The 24,189-nt window shown below is 33.7% G+C and overlaps 1 protein-coding gene across 1 annotated transcript in view; it reads left to right on the top strand.

The window, feature by feature from the left end:
* Positions 1-24,189, top strand: part of UNC13C (unc-13 homolog C) — a 586,599-nt gene that overhangs the window by 256,954 nt on the left and 305,456 nt on the right. The window contains exons 12-13 of the mRNA XM_041745721.1: positions 394-621; positions 1,568-1,709. Of these exons, the coding sequence (XP_041601655.1) occupies positions 394-621; positions 1,568-1,709 (370 nt within the window). The remainder of the gene's footprint in view (positions 1-393; positions 622-1,567; positions 1,710-24,189) is intronic.

Raw genomic sequence — 24,189 nt, 5'->3', positions numbered from 1 at the left:
TATTTGAAATACTGTTTTTTGGGGGACATTTGCCATATATATCCTATTTTTTAATTTTGTTTTGCATGTGGTATATACCATATTTGAGTGCATTCTTTTTGTTTTTGGAAATTCAAGGCACATATTTGCACAATACTTGATTTAACCAAATAATACAACTGAAAAAACTGGGAATCATGGAAGTCCATTTACTTGCCATTAACACAAAGGCTGGTTCGGAATCTCAGCCTAGATATTTTGTCCAGCAACATTTATGTTCCATGAACAAGGTACCCTGACTCTTCAGAATGAAAGCATTTATTCATTCTCCTATTACTTCTTTTTCTCCCTCTCTTGAGCTGTCAAAAACTAACTTTATGTGCATTGATGTCACCATTGATTTTTCCATTATAGGAGCAGCAGAAAAGAGTTCTAAGCATGGTGCCGAAGACAAGACTCAGACCATTATTACAGCTATGAAAGAAAGAATGAAGATTAGGGAGAAAAACAGGCCAGAGGTATTTGAAGTAATTCAGGAAATGTTTCAGATTTCTAAAGAAGATTTTGTGCAGTACACAAAAGCGGCCAAGCAGAGTGTACTAGATGGGACATCTAAGTGGTCAGCAAAAATAACCATTACAGGTAAAAATAGTTGCCTTTAAAATTTTGATTCCACATTGAGATTTTTATGTCTTAGAAATCACTGCTAATAATAATGATTATAGGTAAAATAAGTACAATTCTTAAATCTGGTCAATATTGACAAGAAGTATAGTTGGTACTTCAAATTTCTAAAATATATACTAGATAATTGAAGTAATTTCAGTCTGTTTGTTGTTCTAATTGATAGCTCTTCTAGAGGAAGAAGTTCTCTTTTACAATATACTCATCGATACCCTGAAGTTTATGGGAGATTAGTTTTGAGCTGCCTGCCACTGATAAATTACAAGAGTAGTCACAAATCTCTTTAGTCAGTTTTTCTTAATGAGAAAACACATCATTTTACTTAATCCTTGATCAATATTCCCCAGACACTTGATTCTTGAGTCAGGACAATTTGAGCTTAGTGATGTCTAATAATATGTACCTCTGGAGTTGCTTATTACAACAGCAAGTGCACATATGTTGTGTTAATGTTTACCAAGCCTCTTGATTTACTCATATGGTACTTACAAGAAAAAATAAAGATGTATTTTTTTAACTAGGTTGAGTTGATGAACAGTGACAGCAAATTCATAAATAGAAATTTTAAATCATAGACCTCTGATTGTGTTGGATAACTTTTTGTATATTGTATGTGCATCTTTATTTCTCTATAATGTAAACAGTAATACATATAACTACGTAGCTAGTATGTTTATAGAAGTGTATATATATAGCTACTACTTATTATAGGTGAAAGCAAATATTCAAGGAATGTTTTAATATTCAGTGTTTTCATCCTTTCATTAAATATTTTTAAGTCCTAATGTTCATGACAATAAAAGCAAACCATGAGTGAAAAGTATTAGAAAATCTGTCTTTCATTATTCCTTTTTTTGCTTGAGGAAATATTTATATTAAAAATGTCTATTTTCATTTACTTCAGTGGTTTCAGCACAAGGTTTACAAGCAAAAGACAAAACAGGGTCAAGTGACCCATATGTTACTGTTCAAGTAGGAAAGAACAAAAGAAGAACTAAAACCATTTTTGGAAACTTGAACCCAGTATGGGATGAGAAGTTTTATTTGTAAGTATATAATGTGAAACTATAACAAGTATTGATATATGTGGGAATAAATTTAAGACAGGCATGCAAAATATAGAAGCAATCATTATCTCCTATTTAATACTATCTAAACAGAAATTATGAAAAGTGAAATTAATGTTATAAAGGCACTTAATATTCATATTTACTCTTCTTTATCTTGAAAGCAAGTGAATAAAAAGAATATTTCAAACAAAAGGTGGCATGGTTGGGGTGACTTTACAGGAGAAAAAAGATTAAAAATACTATCTGTAATTTCAGTTGACCCAACATAAGTTGGAATTTACTGGCTTGATTCAGCAATATCTTAACATCTGAAGATTTAGGACTAAAGACAGTAGAAAGATTTGGGGCATCACCTGGCCCATCACACCCAAACCATGATGAAATGGTTGATGATAACTTTTACAACCTCTCATTTCTTGAGAATTCATTCCTTTTTAAACCTCTTATATTTTGTACCGAACAGCAAGAAATTATTTTTCTGGCATAGGTTCTTTTCTTCCTAGAGACCTAAGAAGCCTTCCAATTAGCATTTGATAGAAATGAAAATTCCTAACCCTGAGTGCTTTCTTTTTCTTCCCTCCTTTCTATACCAATGGTGTAAACAAGGATCTTGTTAACATGCCCAAGAGAGCAAACTCAACACATAAGGCTTGTTTGGGAATGTAGGCAACAGTGAGTAAGAAATATAGAGCTTTGTATATATGGGCTGATGAAAGGAGTATTCAGACATAGGTCTGGGAAATCAGTTGGGAACAAATAATGGGATACCATAGAATGAGTTTGGCTAGTTCCTGCCTTTACGCTGATGGAAGATACTATTTTAATATTTTTTTGTTTGTTAACAGAAGTCAAGAAATCAATTGATGGTCATAAATTCAAATTTCTAAAGCAGTCAAATGAATGAATCAAGAAGGTTAAGGGTAACAGAAAAGGACAGGACTATGGCAAGCTTAGAGCAAGTGACTCTTAGAAAAATAAAGCTTCCATGGCCACATAATTATGCAGATGCAATGCAGCTAGAGCTCCCAGTTTCTCAGGAGAAGATAGAAGTTTGAAAATTTAAAATCAGGCTTATTGAAGTAAAATTGACAAAATGTAAGTCAATTTTAGTTAATAGACAAAACTTAATAGATAGTACTAAGTTTTGGCCTGCAGATACCTCCATGAAGCCATCACCACTGACAATATAATGAACATATCCCTAACCTTGTATTGCTCTTAACTCTCTCCACAATGAGACAATCACTGATTGCCTTTATGATGCTGTAGAATACTTTTCATTTTGCATTTTGAAGATTTTACTATAAATAGAGCATGCAGTATGCATTCTTCTTTTGTGTCGTTTGATTCACTCAGTGTAATTATTTTGAAATCTATCCATGTAACAGGATTTAGCATTAGATCATTTCTTTTTATTGCTAGGTAGCATTTCATTGTAATAAAATATATTTTTAAAGGTTTTATTAATTTATTCATGAGAGACACAGAGAGGCAGAGACATAGGCAGAGGGAAAAGCAGCCTCCCTGTGAGGAGCCCAATGTGGGACTTGATTTCAGGACCCCAGGATTATATCCTGAGCCAAAGGCAGATGCTCAACCACTGAGCCACTCAGGCATCCCTCATTGTAATAAAATATTAAAGTTTGTTCATGTGTTCACCTTTTGAGGGATATTTGTTTGTTTCTAGTTTTTAACTATTAAAAAATAAAGCTGTTTGAAAATTTGTAAACATATGTTATGAATAGATTTAATTTTTAAGATAATTTTTCTGACACCAGTGTATGAAAGTTCCAGTCTTCTTATCCTCCTAACACTTTGTAAGTTGTCTTTTAAGTTTGTGTAATTCTTACATGTGTGTAGTGTAGTGTTATCTTATAGTGGTTTTATTTTGCATTTCTCTGATGACTAATGGTTTCAAGAATCTTTCATGCACTGTCCATGTATCTGGACATGGACAGTTAAGTGTTAATTGCCCATTAGTTAAGTGTTAAGTGTTAAGTGTTTATTAGTTAAGTTAATAACTTAAGTGTTTATTTTGCCCATTTTTATTGTTTTTGTGTTTTGTATTTGTATAAGTTTTTATACTTTTATATTTTACATTCAGGCCATCTTACATTTTTGAGGTAATTTTTAATATGGTAGAAGAAGTTATAGGCCTAAGTTTATTATTTTGCATACGGATATCACTGGTTCCTGCACCATTTTTGAAAGCACTATCCTTTCTTTACTACTAAATTGCATTTGCACCTTTAGTAAAATTGAGCTATCCATATGGATGTTGATCAGTCTATTTCTAGATTGCTCTAATTATCTATTTATCAATATGTGTGCCAACACCACACAGTCAGGATTACTGCAATTTTACATTATAATCAGTCTTAAAATTAGATTTAGTCTCCCAACTTTTAATTTTTTTTCAGTTATTTTGTCTATTTAGAACCTTTGAATTATTTCCAAATTAATTTTAGAATCTGCTATCATTTTTCACACAAAAAGAAACCTGATACAGTTTTGATTGTCCTATTGCTCTGGCTAAGATTTCTAATATGATACCAAGTAGAAGTGATAGAAGCACACATTCTTGGCTTATTCTGTCTTAGATGGAACACATTCCTTTCTTGATTAACTATGGAATGAGCTGTAGGCTTTTGGTAGATGCCATTTATCCAGTTGAGACAGTCATCTTTTATTTCCAGTATGTGCAGTTTTGATCAGAAACGGATATTGTAGTTTGTCTAGTGCTTTTACTGCATTTTTTAGATGATTGTATGATTCTGAATGTTATTTTTAATTACTTTGAAGATATTTCTCCATCATATCTGTGTTTACATGTTTTTCTTGCATCGTTGCTCTCATCTTTCACTCTGTGCAGGTCTTTTTCTTCCCTAGTTGCTATTAAGACAATGTTTTCTTTACCAGTTGCACAATATGACTATGTTGTACCATGACGAGGTTTTCTTTGTGCTTCTTGTGTGTCGGGTTTATTGAATCAATTGGGTCTGTGAGTCTGCAGTTTTCTTCAAATTTGGAAACATTTTGGCTATTTCCCTAAATATTCTTTCTCCTTTTACTTTTTGGAGCTCCCACTAATACATACATTAGACATTCTGAGTTGTTTCACAACCCACTGATGGTATGTTTATTATTTTTATTCTTTATCTCTCTCTTTCCTTTATTTCTGTATTTCACTTTGGATTATTTCTATTGCTATGTGTTTCAATCCATTTTACCTTTTCCTCTGTCATGTCTAATGTGTTTTTAATCCAAGATAATGTATTTTTTATCTCAGATGTTTCAGTTTCCATCTCAGGAAATTCAAGTTAGGTCTTTGTATCTTCTGTGTCTCTACTTAACATTTTTTTAAATTAAGACTTCATTTTCTTAGAGAAGTTTTAAGTTCACACAGAAATTGAGGGGAAGGTGTAGTGATTTCCTCAGCACCTTCCACCCCCCACATATCCATAGCCTCCCGTTATTACTAACATCTCCCCCCACCACTATAGCAGTATGTGTTTTTATAATTGATAAACCTATACTGACATATCATTATCACCCAAAGACCATGTTTAATTATGGCTGCTGTTGGTGGTTTATATTTTATGGGTATGGACAACTAAATAATGATATATGTCCATCATTATGGTATCCTACAGAGTATTTTGCATTAAAAATCATATATTACACCTATTAATTCCCGCTTCTCCCTGAATCTCTGACAACCACTGATCTTTCTATTGTCTCTGTAGTTTTGTCTTTTGAAGAACATCATACCGTTGGAATTATACAGTGTATAACCTTTTCATTTTGGCTTTTTTCCTTAGTAATATGCATTAAGTTTCTTCCTTGTCTTTTATCTGGCTTGATAGTTCATTTCTTTTTAGTACTGAATAATGTTCTGTTGTCTAGATATGTCACAGTTTATTTATCTATTGACCTACTGAAGAACATCTTAGTTGCTTCCAAGTTTTGGCAATTAAGCATAAAGCTGCTATAAACATCCATATGCAAGTTTTTGTGTGAACATAAATTTTCAATTTCTTTGGGTAAATGCCAACAAACATAATTGCTGAATTGTATGGTAAAAGTTTATTTTGCTTTGTAAGAAACTGTCAAACTGTCTTTTAAAGCGGCTGTACCACTTTGAGTTCCCACTAGCAATGAATGAGAATTCCTGTTGCTCTGAATCCTCTTTAGCATTTGATATTGTCTGTGTTCTAGATTTTGACCATTCTAAGAGGTGCGTAGTGGTATATTGTTTTAATTGGCATTTCCCCGAAGACATTTGATGTGTAGCGTCTTTTCAAATGCTCAATAGCCATCTGTATGTCTTCTTCAGTGAGGTTTTCAAGAAGAATTTTTTTTAATTTTTATTTATTTATGATAGGCACACAGTGAGAGAGAGAGAGAGAGGCAGAGACACAGGTAGAGGGAGAAGCAGGCTCCATGCACCAGGAGCCCGATGTGGGATTCGATCCCGGGTCTCCAGGATCGCGCCCTGGGCCAAAGACAGGCGCTAAACCGCTGCGCCACCCAGGGATCCCTCAAGAAGAATTTTTTTAATAAGGTTTTTTTTTTTCTTGTTGAGTTGCAAGTCTTTTGAATGTTTTGGATAACAGTCCTTTATTATATGTGCCTTTTGAAAATTTATTCTCCCCATCTTGACTTGTCTTCTTATTCCCTTGACACTTTCTCTACCTCACTTTTTGGACACATGTAAAACTTGTAACTGTTTTGATGTCCTTGACTGCCAATTCTAACATCTGGGTCACTTTTGACTGATAAGTTTTTCTCTTCGTTATGTGTCATATTTTCCTGCTGCTTCACATGCCTGGTATTTTATACTGGATGCCAGACATTGCAAATATCACCTCATTAGTTGACGGGTATTATTGGCATCCTATAAACATTATTGCTCTGAAACATAGGTAAATTACATGGAAACAGTTTGATTTTTGGATTTTGGATGTTGCTTTTAGGATTTGTTGAGTGGAAATGAAATCGTGCTCAGCTTCGCACTGATTCTTCCTCAACACTGAAGCAAGATCTGCTGTGTATTATTCTGCCTTCTGACTCATAAATGATACATTTTTCAGGTCTTCCAGGTAGAAGCAAGCACGATATCTGGTCTTTGTGAGCACAGAGCACTTCTAAATCTAATCCTTTTGATGCATCTTCACCAGGTCTTGAGGCGTTTCAGTGTGTGCGCTTATCATGACTCACTTGCTTGCTCAAGAGGAACCCTCTGCAGACTGTCAAAGTTTTCCTTCTGTTCAGTTCTCTTCTTTTTGACATTATGTCTTTGGCCTTTAGCTGCCTGGGTCTTCCTGGATTTTGGCTCTGTCTTCTCCATCCAGAGTCCAGTGGACTCCACCTGAATTCCTTTTCCTTGGACGGGGGCATCGAAACTACCTCAAGGCAGTTAGCTGAAGTAATCATAAGGCTCACCTTGGTTTTTTTGTTTGTTTGTTTGTTTCCCTGGGACCAGTGTCCTTCCTTGACAGACCTCCAGTATACTGAAAACCATATACTTTGCTCACTTCGTGATTTTTCATGTGGGAGGATATTTCCAGTCCATTATTGTCTGTGGACTACAATTAGAAAGTCTGAAAAATCTGAATGTAATTGATAAAATGAAATAAAACAATATGAGAACCATACAAGGTATGTCAAGCAACATCCAGCTTCTAGAGATGTTTGATCCATAGGTTGCCAGTTACTTGTGTTTAGATAAAACATCCATCCAAAGGGACACAGTAGCGGAAATACTTTAAAATTTTAATCTTGTAATGGGTTCCTTTGAGAAATCAGCTGAATAATGATAAGTGTATGTATGTGAGGAAACCACCCACAAACAAGGTAGGGGCCACCCAAAAGATCTAGGTATGATAGTACCTGGGGCTCATCTAGGTCACAAATAGCATTTGTTCCCACCAAACAAGATAGAAAGCCTTATAATTATTAGGACAAGTACACAAAAGAGTATAGTGGAACAGATGGCTAAAATAGGGATTATCTGTATTTTGGGGCAGTTTTCATATAATTTACCATATGCCTCTGTTTTTCTTTTGACAGCAGACATTATCTACAATGGCAATGACAATATATCTATTTTTTAAGTAACACTGTTTTCAAGGAAAAATAAATTCAAATTCAAACCCATTGTGCTCTGCTGTTCATGTAAAAAAATATATATATAATTTGCATAATTTTTGCACAATATTTTTTACTTACTGACAAAATATGTGTGACTGTTAAGTTACACTCACACATATTTTCTATTTATCCCCTCTAGAATACCAAAAACAAATGCCTAAATTTTAACAGTAACTCTTTTTGTTGTCAGTTTCTAGAACTCTGATTCCATTCTTAATATTGAGATTCTACATCACTGGTTCCAGAAATACTATTTTGAATCTACCTTGAATGCTTTCATTTTACCATGAAATGGCATGAGAATTGAGAATTTATCTTCTTTATAAGGATTTTTCTTTGCAGGAGAAAATGAGTTCATGGTGAATTTATGTGCAGATTTTGAAAAATGCATACATGTCATACATGAGCTCACCCGTGCCTCCCACACTACCTTGACAGTTCTGCCCTGTGAGCTGGAGTGTAAAACAGTATCCTGACATTCTGAAAATAAGTTATATTATTAATAGTATAACTATAGTTTGCATTTTGGTGAATTAAATTCTGATCTTTAGTTTTTCCAATATGAAAAATTGGGATAGTGATACATACTTCACACGATTGTTATATTGAGATAATGTATATAGATTTCATGGTACTTGGTAAGCATTAAAAATGGGAGAATTAGTATTAGCATTAGTAACATGATGACATCCTTTGTGGTAAGATTTAGGACTTTACAGCAATCATGGCAGTAATGTTTTCATGTAAAAAAAAAAAAGTTCTAATCTGAATAGTGAGGTCAAGAAAAGACTAATGAACAAAGATGCTCTAATAGGAAATTATTACTGAAATAAGAATTACAGAACTTAAATTGGCACAGGATCTGAGAGATTGCTTTATTCAACTCCCTCATTTTATTGATAAAACACTTGAATCTCAGGTAGGTTGTAGGAGAGCTGAGACTATAAAGCATCCCCTATTCTGAAGCCACAAAGAAGATGCAAATAAAAATAAAGAAGGATTTTTTTCCAACACCTAAAGTATCATCTTAGAAAAAACGCTGTGACCTGAACAAAGCAGGCAGGTGCAAAGCTATAAAATGAAAATTCAAATGAAATTTTTAGAATTTTTTGAAAGCCTAATAATCACCCCATTAATGGCAATTTGATATCCTCAAAAGATTAATGCTAAGTCATTTCACTTTTAATTTTACCTCTCTTAACATAAGTTAAAAAAAAAAAAAACCTTTGACATTTTCATCTTCAAAAGACCAAGATGTTGTGTGATTTTAAGAATGGGGCACTCTGGAGAGTGTTTGCCAAGAACAAAGGTGTGACCATTTGAGCTCTGGCAGAAATATGGGTTAAGAGGGGTTGTAAACACACATAACTTTTAAAGCATCATATGTGTATTAATTAAGGTATATGAAAGTGCTTTGAAATGATAAAGTATTAAATAAATCTAAGGTACTTGTTATTTTTGACCCTAGTAAATTATATATTTGATCATTTCATAATTATGACATTTGATTTTATTTTCCTATGCTATAGTTAATGAAATGGTTATTGTAAACCATTGCCTCAGGAGGAAAAGGAGTAAATTTCTTCCAGTGAGTTTTAGAGAGAAAATGGCAATATAGTCTGCCTATTTGAATGAGAAATTTTGGAGCTAGGAAGTTTACATTTATATGATGTAGATACTATTCTTTCTAGAAGACTATATAGTTGATGGTACTTTGTTTTTGCTAATTTATGAAATAAAACCTTCATGCTGATTCTCTCCTAGAGGGAATCTGGTAGGCATGCATTATTTCTTTATTTTTTTTTAAGATTTACTTAAATTCCAATTAGTTAAAAAAAAAAATTCCAATTAGTTAATATACAGCATAGTGATTCAATACTTCTATGTGATGCCTAGTATTCATCATAGCAATTGCCTTCCTTAATCCCCATCACCTGTTTTACCCATCCCCCCATCCATCTCCCCTCTGGTAACCATCAGTTTGTTCTCTGTAGTTAAGAGTCTGTTTCTTGGTTTGCCTCTCTTGCTCTCTCCCTTTGTTCATTTGTTTCATTTCTTAAATCTCACATATGAGTGAAATCATGGTATCTGTCTTTCTCTGACTGACTTATTTTGCTTAGTGTAATACTCTCGCTCCATCCATGTCATTGTAAATGGCAAGATTTCATTCCTTTTTGTGGCTGAGTAATACTTCAGTCTACTATGTGTATGCATATGTATACATCTTCTTTATCCATTCACTAGTCAGTGGACCGTTGGGCTATTTCCATAATTCAGCGATTGTAGATAATGCTTCTAAATATCAGGGTATATGTACCCTTTTGAGTTAGTACTGTTGTATTCTTTTGGTAAATACCTAGTAGTGCTATTGCTGGATCATAGGATAATTCTATTTTTAACTTTTTGAGGAACCTCCATACTATTTTCCAGAATGGTTTTACTAGTTTGTATTCCCACCAACAGGGCAAGAGGGTGTCCCTCTGTTAATTATATTTTTAATTTGCATTAAAGAATTATTTTAATAACAAAGGCTAGTCAATGCAATGCCTATAATAAGAGTACAGACATACTCTCATTTATTTATGGTGGTATTGAATAGGCACAGCAGTGGTGTTTACCTTCTGTAATTGACTGGACAACCACCTCCACTTGCTTTGTGGGTATCAATTAAATTCTACCCACATTTCCTGAGGGCCCATTTTATGAAAATCCCTGTACTTACAAAGTCCATGGAAAGTACTGACTTGAAGAGCAACTTCACATTATACTAATAAGCTTTTTGGCCTACTAGTTTATAAACTTAAGTTCCATTACTTTTCTGGATTGACATGTTTTTTGACCTCCAGAAAACCTTTTAGCCTCTGTGAATCTGTCTCACAGTGGGCAGTGCAGGGAAAATAATTACTCTCCACTTTGACTCAATAAAATTTTTATTAAGAGGCAGTATACATGCAAACTCTTAACATATAAGCACCAGAAACTTGTAAAATTGCTGTTTATAGAAACATAATTGCATTGGCCCTTTTGAAGAATGTTGCCCATGTTTAATTCACAGCTAACCAAATGCATGGCACACACAGAGCCAGGCCCATGGCTCTCGACCATGCTGTGTGCTGTTCAGCCTAGAACTGAGCATGAATTAAGCATAAACCAAACTCTATAGGAGATAGCTTATTTAAATACTGTAACTAAATACTAATATCTCCTAGTGTAGCAGATTAATATTTTAAAATGACAGCCTGAATGTAATCAAGTGATTTGATTTATTGCGTAGATTACTAGCATAGGCCGTTTCTGGGTTACACGGGAAGGAAGTATTTCCTCAGTTGTCTGAGCTAGATTACAAGGATGGTATTAGCATCAGAAAGTCATTTGTCAGGAAGATTGTTCCACAATTGTCTAGAGCAAGGAGTTTAGTCACACTTTGTGGGGTTAGAATATGTTTACTAATCATTGTCTACATTATGAATATGCCTGGCAATGGGGAGATATAATAACCAATACAGCCTTTCACTTAGTAAATGAGATTGAGCCATTATAGATCCCCACACAGCAGAACCAGTAGAATAGAAGAAATTTACTTTATCACTGCTTCATCCCAGAAAAAAAGCGTCTTATTACAAGGAGAGGAAGGGTATATGGAAGGAGATCTGGGCTGAATTAACTAAACTTATGGCCCCCAAAGAGAATTGATTGCCAGTAAACAAACCGTAAAATTTCAGATCAGTACATATCCTAGGAGATGGCATTGTGCTCTTCCATAGGCCAAGCTACAGAAGGCCTTTTACTTAGTTTCAAAGTGAGAATTAAATAAAATTCAAACAAAACTCCAAAATTTTGAGGGAGCAGTTAGATTACAAACAGCAAACCCTTGGGGCAATGAGAACTATTCTGTAAGGATGCCACTTGGTGGGAAGAAAAAAAAAACACATTTAAACTGGACCACGGAAAAGGGATTTTTACGTAGAACAGAAAGTCCTTGCAGGAATCCAGGAAAAAGTAAATAAGAACTCCAAAATGGCAGAAATTAGGCCCTGTCATTCCTCTCTATTTTTCTCTGACAGTTTGTTCATCTGTATCTGTTTTTCCCTTTCTCTCGTTCTTGTTTCTCCTCTCCCTCTCTTTCTCCTAGCATTTGATCTCTCCTGCCCTCCTTCCTAGTGCTATTTCTTCTTCCCTCTCTCCTCCATACTCTGGTTTGATTCCTGATCATTACTCAGTAACTTTGCATATCACTAGTCCCCATGTGGCCCATAATAGATAGCCTCAGTCCTGTGACCATATGTCTTTCAACTCTAGCATTCACAGATTTCTGCCAAGAAGATTCTCTGAATTTTAACCTGTTCTTTCAGTTCATCCTTATAAAGTACCAGGCAGGCTGTGATAAGAACACCTTACACCTACACCCATCAGTTGTGCTTTGTGTGAGAAAAGGAGAGGAGAGAAATCCTGGTGGTCTGCTGGTGACTTATTTGACCCTATAGGTCAAAGCAGTTGTCTCTGAGTGGAATATATCTAGTCAAGGCACTAAAATGATCTGGATCTGTCCAGCATTCTCAAGACACAAATCTTAAAATTCTAAACAGCCTCTGTTTGGTTCATCCTCCCACCTCTTGGGTATACCACATGTGTGGACAACCATTTTAAAGGCAGGAAAAGGAGATCAATATGCTAGTCCTATATCTAGCCAAACTGGAATTTTACAGATCTCCAGTGACCCAGAAAAATAAAGTGTAAAATCCAATTTTCTGGCCTTTTTTTTTTAGTACTAGTTCTATCTTTAGAATAATAATTCATCGGGCAAATATTTATTTGTGAGACAGTCTTCTATGTGCTACAGACACTGAGGTAATTATGAAAGATGATTGCTTCCCTTTACAGAGCTGTGGGGGGTTTTGTTTTCTGATTTTTCCTAATTGGGAGTAGAAATGTTGCTTGAGGCTTCTATCATCAGCTGGGGGAGGGAGATCCAATCCCCAGAAATTAGGAGAGGGAGGGGCAGTTCAGCTTGGTGCTGTCATCTTGGCTGGGCTTGACAATAGGATAGCTATTTATTTCTATATAGAGGGTGTTGAAAGCATTATAATATTTGCATGATGAGCAAAAGAAGTTCTAGATAGGCAAGTGCCTTATTGAAGAAATATAAATGTCTAGGAAGGAAAGTCTAAAACCCAAATAATTGCAAATATCATAATTATAGGCACTGATATTTGTGTGACTATTTATAGTACCTCAATTCCGATCACATGTATTATACCTCACAGTGCTTCACAAAGCATTGTTGCTGTCATTGACAGATGAGAAAGTTCAAGCTCGGGGAGGTCAACAGATTGTTTCTAAAGAATTCATCCAACAAATAAAGCAAAGAAGCAGGACTAATTTTTTTCTATTGGCACAGTAAAGGCTCTTTCCACACAAATTCACCCACTAGTGCCACTTGTTCAAACCAACCACCCAAAGAGAATCATGGCAAAGTCAGTACAAAACAACCCCACTTGAGAAAAAGGTTAAATGGAGGCAAGAAGCTATTGAAAATAAACAACTGACCTTCAACTTCTAGAAATGAAACATACGATATGTAAAACAAAAAGTTCACTAGTTAGGAATGACAGCAGATTAAATATTGCAGAAGAAAAGATAATTAAAGATATAATATTAGAAAAATATGAAACATAGATAATTTTTTAAAAAAAGAATAGAGACCACTTCAAGCATGTAATTGAAGTCTTATAAAGGAGAAAAATGAAGGATGAATACAGAAAAAATATAAAATATTTGAGCAGATAATAGCATTTTTTTGCAAGTTTTATCAAAATTAGAAACCCACAGACGCAAAAAGCTTTAACTTCAAGCATAAGAAAGTGGAAAAAATGACACCAAGGTACATCATCATCATGCTCAAAACCAAGGAAGTAGAGAAGGTTATGAAAGCTTTGAAAGAAAAAGGAACAATATATACAGAGTAAAACAAGATTGCTGCAAACTTCTCATAAGAAATGATATTACAATAATATAGTTGGACAACTTCTTTAAATTGTTGAAACAAAAACTGTCAGAGTGGAATTCTATACTTAGGGGAAATACTTTCAAAATTTAAGGCAACAAAGTAATTTTTAACAAATTAATTTTTAAGGCAAAAAGAGGCTTTTTCATACATAAGTTGAAAGAATTCCTTTCCTTCTGACCTGCAGTATAAGAAATGTCAATGAAAGTCTCTTAAACAGAAGAAAAGTGATACCAGAGGAAAATGTAGATTTATATAAATGAATAAAAAGAAATGAAGAACATTGGCGATACTACTATCTACATTAACAAATAAAATAAACTATTATTTTGATTTATTTAAAAGATTACTCAATATTTTAAACACAATAACAACTAGTCCTTATGTAATAACTAAAAAATAGTAACAATTGCAGAAAGGTCTGGAGGACAGTCCTGGAAATATACTGTTGTAAGGTTCTTATACTGTGCACAAAGGAAATGATATTGTTTGTAGATTATGACAGTTTAAAGCTTTGTACTATAAAAAAGATGTGTACTATAAACACTAAAAAGAACAAAAATATCATAGCAACAAAATAGATAAATTTTAATTATTAAAAAATACTCAATAAATCCAAAACAGAAAAAAAGACAAAGGAGGTTTAAAAAAACAAACAGGGAAATTAAATAATAGCAAGATGATAGATTAAAACCTAAACACATCAATAATCACATTCAATGTAGAAAGTCTAATACCAGGTTTAAAAGGCAGAGATGATCATATTGAAAAAAACACAAGATCCAACAATATCCAGCCTACAAGAAATAAGAAGACACAAGTAGGTCTATTACTTATAGGTCTGCTACTTAGAACACTTCACCAAGAACAACAGGGCTCCCATTAATTAATTTGAGGTGCACACAAAACATTTGCATTGATGGCAAAATACCATATGAAAGCATATTCAGTGTCATTAATCATTTAGGAAGGCAAAACTACAATGAAACACCATTCCATAATTAGTAGAATAAGTTATTTGTCTCTTTTTTCTTCTCTGCATTTTTTTCTTGTACCAATCATTATATCTGATTTACTTTGAATTATATCTCATTTTATTATTTCAGTAGTTGCTTTAGGATAGTATCGTATATATCATAAAATTATCACAGTCAACTTATCAGTGATATTATACTTCACACATAGTATTAAAACTTCTGGTTGTCCCCTTTAGACTTTTATGCTTTTATTGCCAGGTATTGGCAAGGAACACTATGGCAGGTTAAGAATATAAGCTGGTAAAACCACTTCAGAAAACTGCTGGTCTCTTAAAAAGAAAATATGTGCCTATATGAAAATATATAGCAGATTGCTTTGCAATACATAAAGACTGAGCACCCAAATGTTCATCAGTATGTAAATAGATAGGCAAGTTCTGGCATATGGATAGTATGGATAGTACTACTCAGTAGTAGAAAGAAATGAAATATTGGTATGTACAACATGAGTATATCTTAAGCTAAGTGAAGGAATTAAAGTATATAGTTTACATCCATTTATATAAAATTATAGAAAAAGAAAATAACAAACTAACAGTAAACTAATAATGTAAGATATCAGATCAGTGGTTGCCTGGGGATTGAGAAAGGGAAAGGATAAGAGGAAGTGATTGCAAGAAGTCCAAGTAAACTTTGGGAGGTGATTTATATGTTAATTATATTGATTGTGGTGGTGCTTACATGGATGAATATGTGTGCTCAGACCTGGTAAATTACACATTTTAAATATATGCAGTTATTTATATGCCAGTTATACCTCAATAAACTAAGTAAAATGTCATTGAAAAAAGTTGATTACATCACTCTATTAACGGTACTACATTAATTATGCATTTACACTTATAAATTTGTGATACAGAATTGATTTTATAAGATGATGATGGTGGTGATGACAGCCACAACAGTGGTGTTGTCCATGACCTCCATCATTACCACCCCTTGTGTCCTGTCGATATATCGTTTACAATGTTCTACACATTTAATAGCATTAAAATTCTAAAGAAACTCAATGTCATAGACATTTCTAACTTCACATTCGCAGCCAAAAAAATGAGTCTCAGACTTTCCTAAAGTTATAGGTTTGGTATAAACCCTAGCCTCTGCCACATTCTTTAAGTACGTGACTCTTTCACTAGAGGCTGCTGGAGGGGCTCATTAGTAGGTAATACTGTTGTAAATTTTTCATAGCCTATTGATTTGTATATAATAAGGCATTACTCAAAAGAATGTGACATCTACCTTCACTGATGTTTTTTTGCCCCAGTAGTCACACAGCATTTTAGGTGTCTTTTGTTTTATTCCATAATGATTTTCGTGTCTTTTATGTACATTAGTGTTGTACTAAGTTTTGAGTTTTTTGAGGGAGAGAACCTCCTAAAATAATGTTTGGTAAAAAGTTAGCCTATAACTATATTTAATAATTATTTTTTTAATTTCTAAAGTTAATTTCTACCAGTGAAAATGTTTTTTATAAACTTTATTTTTCATTTCCACTATTGTTTAGCCCGGTTTCTCCCTTCTTTCTATTCCTTCAATGACATTTTTTTCTCCAAGAAATTCCAACAACAGATCTTTCTTTTCTGTGTATGCTACTAGAGCATCATTTGGTGAACTCAAACATTTATTTTTTATTAGCATCTGTAGTATCTGTTTTCCTGCCTGATGAAAATTCTATAGATGCCTTTAGTCTTCATGATAGGCTTGTGGGGTTTTTTTTTTCAGTTATATCTCTACCTGAAAAGCTTTGCTTCTTTTGATTAGAATTGGACCTGAAGGGACAAAAAGGACAAAATGTATTTTGATTTGGTTAAAGCACTAAAATAAGCAGTAAATGTAACCTCTTGAGCATTTTTATTATGATAAGATTGTGTCATCCTTTTTCACTTTGTCCACATAGTACTAAGGACAAAACTCAGGTCAAATCAATCAAATTTAATAGATCTTGAAGATCTCTCTGGCTTCCTCAATTTCATTATTAAATTATTTGGTATTTAATTTGCCCTCCCATACCATTTGTCAGTATCTTGATTAATAATCAGGCAAGTTTTTGTGAATGCACTAGTTGTCGTTGTTCTAATGTAATGGAATTTTATTCTTTTTTAAAGATTTTATTTATTTGAGAAAAAGAGCAAGAGAGACAGAGAGCACGAGTGGGGGGAGGGGCAGAGGCAGAGGGAGAGAAGGAAGCAGGTGCCACACTGAGCAAGGAGCCTGACCCTGGGATCATGACCTGAGCTGAAGACGGACCCTTAACTGACTGAGCCACCCAGGTGCTCCTCTAATGGAATGTCTTGTACTTGCCAAGTACAAACTAGGACACAGACAAAACTTGGTTAAATAAAATTGGTTATTAGTAGGTTGAGTCATATGAAATTGCTGATATTCAACTCTGCTGACCTATAGAAATGGCAACTTCATATGATTCAATTTAAAATAATATTTTCTATTAAAATTTTACCTGAATGATCAATCTTAACTTTTTATCTGGTCGATAGTGGTTGTTTTGTACTTTTTCTACTAATCTAAATTGTGTGCACAGTTGACCAAATTGAGTTGTTTTATATTTATTACTCAAACTTTGGAAAGTTTGAAAACAGATGCTTGGCTCAATTTTTCTTCTAGCTTTTTGTAATTACATAAATTCCACTTAGTTTCAAGACACTTGAGTTTTCATTTTAGTGGTAAAGGTTAGCTAGTGTAGATGCCAAAATATCATGGATGCTGTCAGGTATTTTGTTGTGTTTGTGCAATGGCATGGTATTTTATTTTTCTTTTTGGATTTCATCTTTTGACATTTTCTGTATTATCCAGCTCAAAAGGGTTCCAGAGAGGACTGCAGTATAATCAATGTTAGTATTTATGAATTCTTAAACCTGGTTACTCCATTCCAGATAATTGATTGAAGCTTAGATTTAAGTAGAAAAGTTAATTGGAATGTAAGATTTCCTAACATCTCTTCTCTTTTTTAACAATTCCTTGGTGATCACTGCAAAAGTCTTCCATAAGCTGTGCTGTATTGCTGATATTTGGAATGAGAGGGCTGTTAGCTAATATCATTTACCTTTATGATTGTTACTACTGCCCGAGGATAGTGTTCAGATAAAGTCTGATCAGACAGTTTTTGTAACTGCAACCTGTTACTGACATTTTCATCATTGCTTTAAAGTTTTTTGGGAGTACAGCAACTCTTCTTTTCTAGCAAAGAGTAAGGGAGAGAATCTAAGAGAAAGGCAAGTTAGGTGCCATAGAAACTATGGTGGCTGATTCTGTTATCTTCCCAGAGATAAATTCTGGCTATTTAGTTGAATCCTTTTTCTCTGTCCAGAAGTAGTCATAAGTTCTTGAGGGATTTCTTCAATATGCAGGAGGGAGGGGGAGGATGAGGTGGGTGTAGAAAAAGACACTTTTTATTAGTTCTTTTTCTTTGTCTTTTTCTTCCTTTTCAGATGGACTAGTATGGAGGGGAGGAATGCAATGCACAAATACTGTATATACACATTTCACTTAATGTATAATATAAATATGCTCCCTAAAGCCAATATAATATGAAAAGGTAGGTTTCACCTATCTGATTAGCAAAGATTTAAAAGTGACAATACTCAGCATTTGTGAGAGTATAGAAAGAGTTACAAGGGTAAACACATACATGCTTTCTGGAGGATATTTTAGTAATACAGGAGTGATTTATGTGTATCTATATGCAGATGTGTATGTGATTAATATATACAACTTCCAACCTAGAAAATGCACTCTTAATAATTTGTCAGACTAAACTATTTTTTACAAGTTCATGAAAATATACATACAAAGTGTTCTGTGTAGTGCAGTAACAGTAGATGAGAAACTACCTAAATGCCCATATACTATCTATAGGGGTGCATAAACTGAATAAATTAGGGCACATCCATATAATGCAGTATATCACATCACTAAAAAGAATGCAATCATGTGTGTATGTCTGGATGTACATGATATATTAAGTTTGAGAGTCAAGATGCCAAATGGTATGTATAGTATAATCCCACATTTGTAACAATTCAAGTTAGATACATTTATATAGAGAAAATAATGTGCCAAATCTTTTAAAAGTAAACACTAATAGTAAATAATGTTTGCATTAAAATACTGACAATGACATTTAATAAGTAATATACTGAATACAAATATATAATAACATGAATTGTGTTCATTGTAGTGAAAATTGATAAAGGGGTACTCAATCTTTTCTTAAAAGTCTGTAAAGCATCTATCTACTTATAAAGAATGACTATAGAATATTAGTGATGATAAAAATGGTTCATATTTATAAAGCACTATTATTTTTTTCCAAAGTATTTTTATATCATAATTTTCTTTACAAATCATTCATTGTGCTACCTAGTATAAAAATGTTTATCACTTCTTTTCCTGAAGTAAGAAAGTTGGATAACACTTTAGAAAAAATGCTTTTAGCATAAGAGCTTTAACTCTCAAGATGCAAATGCTAGGCCTCTCAGAGAAGATCAAAGAAGTTCTGAAAGGAATAAGAATGAGAACCACAGAACTACTTCTAGCTAAGTATGTAGTTTTACATATGTCTCTATGGTACTTTCTAACCTAAGTTTGGCATAAGTGCTGGCCTGTTTGCTCTTCCATTTATTCCCTGACGTTTATTCTGTATCTCAGGGCATTCAACTCGAAAGGTTACATTTCCCAGATGTTCTTGCTCACTAGGTTTAGTTGTGAGAAGACTCTTGGATAAGATCAGAGGTGGGAGGACAGGAGAAGCCTACTATTTTTTTTTTTTTTTTTTACTTCTCTCTTTGCCTTGGACAGCACCACCATTATTTGAGCCTCCTCCATGATTCAAGCTCCTTTTGGATGGGACCCCCTCTCTGTAGTCCCTGTTCCTATCTATCCTTTCCCATTGTGTAGCTGTGGCATCCTTGTCAGTGAACCTTTCTACACAGCTGGCGGGAATGCAAAATAGTGCAGCCACTATGGAAAACAGTATGGATTTTTCTTAACAAATTGAGAATAGAACTACCATACGATCCAGCAATCCCACTTCTGGGTATTTACCTTAAAATAAAAAATTGAAATCAGAATCTCAAAGATGTTATTAGAACTCTCATGTTCATTGTAGCATTTGGTAGTAGCCAGGATGTGGAAAGAACCTAAATGTCCATCAATAGGTGAATGAACAAAGGTGTAATATATACATGATGGAATATCATTAAAACTTATAAAAGAAAATTTTGCAATATGCACCAACATGGATGAACTTTGAGAACATTATGCAAAGTGAAATAAGTCAGTTACACAAAGACATTGTTTGATTCCACTTAAATGAGGTATCCAAAGTAGTCAAATCCATAGAATCACACCCTAGAATGGTAGTTTCCAGAGGCTAGGAAGAGAAGGACTTGGCAAATTACTAATCAAGAGGCACAAGGTTTCAATTAAGCAAGAGAAATAAATTCTAGACATCTGTTCCACAACATTACACGTATAGACAACAATAGTATATACCATATGCTTAAAACTTTGTTACAGGTGTAAAACAAATTACAGAGCTACAGTAATGAAATAGTATGACAGTGTCATAAAGACATATAGATTAACAGAATAGAGAGCCCCCAAATAAAACCTCACCTAAAACAGTATTTTTATTTTTTTAAATTTTTAAAGATTTATTTATTTATTTATTTATTTATTTATTTATTTATTTATTTATGAATGATAGACATAGAGGGGGGGGGCAGAGACACAGGAGGAGGGAAAAGCAGGCTCCATGCTGGGAGCCTGACGTGGGACTAAATCCTGTGACTCCAGGATTGCGCTCCGGGCCAAAGGCAGGTACTAAACTGCTGAGCGACCCAGGGATCCCTAAAACAGTATTTTTAATAGTTGAATGAAATTTTATCACATTAGCATACATCAATTAATCAATTTCCTGTTTTGATAACTAGACTAAATTTTTTACTGTTTCCTGTATCTGCAGTAATTTGTTCTTTACTGTTAAAGACAAATGATATTTATTTATTTATTTATTTTTTTTGAGAAATGATATTTATATGTTTGGGTGATAAAACTAGCTACATTAGTTAGCTATAATTAAAAACCTACTAAATGCCCATTACCCTTCTAAATGTTACATATGTAATCATTTTTAAAAGATAATTATTGCAATTCTAACTTATAGATTTGATATAGAGACTAAATGTAACTGCATAACTTGCCCAAAGTCATGCTGCTAGTAAGTGGCTCAAATAAAATTTGAATCAGGCAGATATTTTCCAAGCCTGTTCTATTACTCCATCATACCTGGTACACCTTACCCTTGAAAGTAAAATGAAAACGGCATAGCTTTGGGACACCTGAGTGGCTCAATCAGTTAAGTGTCTGGCTTCAGCTTAGGTCATGATCTCAGGGTTCTGGGATTGAGCCCTGTATCTGGCTCCCTGCTCAGCTTCCCCCTCTCCTTCTGCCCCTCCCCAACCTGTTTGTGCTTTCTTTCAGTCAAACAAAAAAGTCATTTTTTAAAAAGAAAATAAAATGGCATAACTTCAGTGAATCACAGATCTTGACTCTTAATACTTAAATTTTACTTTAGAGGTCATTGGCATACAACTTCTTTATTTCATGGACAAGTTAAGTTTAAGAAGAAAAAAATGCATGTCACCACTTAAAGTCTGACTTGGGAAAATAATGTCTTTATTCAAATGTCAAATGTCAAACACACCAAATAGACTATTTCTCATTTCAAACAACTGATGCAATTTCAGTTACCTAATTATACCATTAATTGGACATGCATTTTTGTTAGTATTTAATGAGCAACAAAAAGAAGAGTGTTATTACTCTTATCTATAATATTATTTTTTTTATTTTAGTGTAGTTAACATGCAATGTTACATTAATTTCAGGGGTACGACATAGTGATTTCAACAACTCTATATGTTATGCTATGCCCACCAGAAGTGTGGCTACCATCTGTCATCATACAATGCTATTACAATAGTATTGTACTGTGCCTTTTATTCTCATGACTTCTTCATTCCATAACTGAAGCTTTAAACTTCCAGTCCTCTTCCTCATTTGCTCGTCTTCCCGCACCCCTTTCCTCTAGCAGCCATCAGATCTCTGTATTTACATATCTGATTCTTGTTTGTTTATTCATTTGTTTTTTAGATTCCACATATGAGTAAAACCATATGGTATTTGTTTTCCTCAGTCCAGTTTATTTCACTTAGCATAATACCCTCTACATCCATACATGTTATCTCAAATGGCATGATCTCATCCTTTTGTAGGACTATGTAATATTCCAGTGTGTTTGTGTTTGTGTGCTTGCGTGTGTGTACGTGTATATCTTCTTTTCCATTCATCTATCAGTGAATACTTAGGTTGTTTCCATATCTTGGCTATTATAAATAATGCTTCAGTGAACACAGGGGTGCATATATTTTTTTTGAATTACTGTTTGTTTTCTTTGTGTACATACCCAGTAGTGGAATTATTGTATCATATGGTATTTCTATCTCTTATTTTTTGAGGAACCTACATACTGTTTTCCACAGTAGAGGTACCAGTTTTCATTCCCACCAACAGTACACAGGGTTCCTTTTTCTTCCATATCCTTGCCAACACAAAATAGAAAGCTTTTGCATAGCAAAAGAAACTATCAACAAAAGCAACCTACTGAATGGGAGAAGATATTTGCACATAATATATCTGATAAGAGCTTATATCCAAAATATAAAGAATTTATAAACCTCTGCACCAAAAAACTCCCACATGTTAAAAAAAAGTAAGCAGACTACTTGAATGGACAATTTTCCAAAGAAGATCTGAAAATGGCCAACAGACACACAAGAAAGGTACTCAACATCCCTAATCATCGGGGAAATATAAATCAAAACCACAATGAGATATAGCTTGCACCTGTCAGAATGGCAAATCAAAAAGATAAGAAATAAGTATTGGTAAGAACATAGAGAAAAGAATGATGTGATATTTCCTTTATTTTTTAATAAGCAATATTGAATATCTACTTGCTATAGGTACTAGGGATTGAAAAATGAAAAACAATAAAAACAAAACCAACTCCCAGGGAAGTTTCATTCAGAGGTGATATTTTATCTGGGTCTTGAAAGACATGTAAATGTTCATTTGGTGGAGGAGTAGGGAAAAGAAATCCTTGTCCTAAGAAACACAATGAAGAATGTGTCAGAGTTGAAAAAATATATGGTCAACCAAAGAAAAGGTGAATAGAAACCACACACATCTTGCATACATGCTCTTACACACCTTATACATTTCTCCTATTTTTGAGAGCCATTTGATCCTCCAGTTTTCTACCTGCTATTTTTATTTGAAGTATATCTGAGATATAACACCATATGAGTTTAAGGTGTACAAAACCTCAATTTGATGCCTTTATATATTGTAATATTACTGTTGTGCCTCTATCATATCACATAATTATTTCTTTTTTTGTGGTGGGAATAATTAAGATCTAGTCTCTCAACATATTAGATGATTATTATAATGTTATCTATATTCACCATGCTGTGCATTAGCTCTGCAGGCCTTATGTATCTACTAAGTGCAAGTTTTTGCCCTTAAACAAAACCTGTCCTGTTCTCTCAGCTCTAGCTTCTGATAGTCATCATTTTACTCTCTTTTTACTAGTTTGGTTTTGTAGACTCCACATATAAGTGATACTGTATAGATCTCCTAATCTCTGTCTTTGGAAGTGGTCTCTCATTTCACAGTAAAATGGACACTGAAGTATTTATCGAAAGGTTTTTTTTACCTTTATTATTTTAACATCATTAATTTTGATTAATGCTAATTTTAATAGTATTTAATAATTCTTAAAATGGCTATTAAAATAATTCTGCAACATTACTTTCTGTGAAGAAAATACTAGATATAAAGATAAAATATAAGACTTTGAGGTATTCATAATCTAATTGGGGGGCTTGAAGGCAGGGCAGGAAAACATGTCTGTCTTACAAGGAATTGCTTTGCCCTTTGGTTCTCTGATCCGTTACGGTACAAAGTCTTCTTTCAGCCAGCCCTTAAATGCCAGTGCCTGAATTCCTCCTCACCTCCTGTCCTTTTTCAAAAGTGCCACTAATAAAATAATTGATACCTTGTTCTTGTTTTTACCATCTTCTTTGTCATTAATTTATAATGGCCCAGTTACTATAAAGGAAAACCTCGAGAAAACTTAATAGTGAAATACTGGGGACTGTGTTTTTTTTTTAATCCT

The sequence above is a fragment of the Vulpes lagopus genome, chromosome 2, assembly GCF_018345385.1.
Source record: "Vulpes lagopus strain Blue_001 chromosome 2, ASM1834538v1, whole genome shotgun sequence".
In the NCBI taxonomy this organism is placed as follows: Eukaryota; Metazoa; Chordata; class Mammalia; order Carnivora; family Canidae; genus Vulpes; species Vulpes lagopus.
The sequence above is the reverse complement of the archived record's forward strand: the minus strand, read 5'-3'. Positions and strand labels throughout refer to the sequence as shown.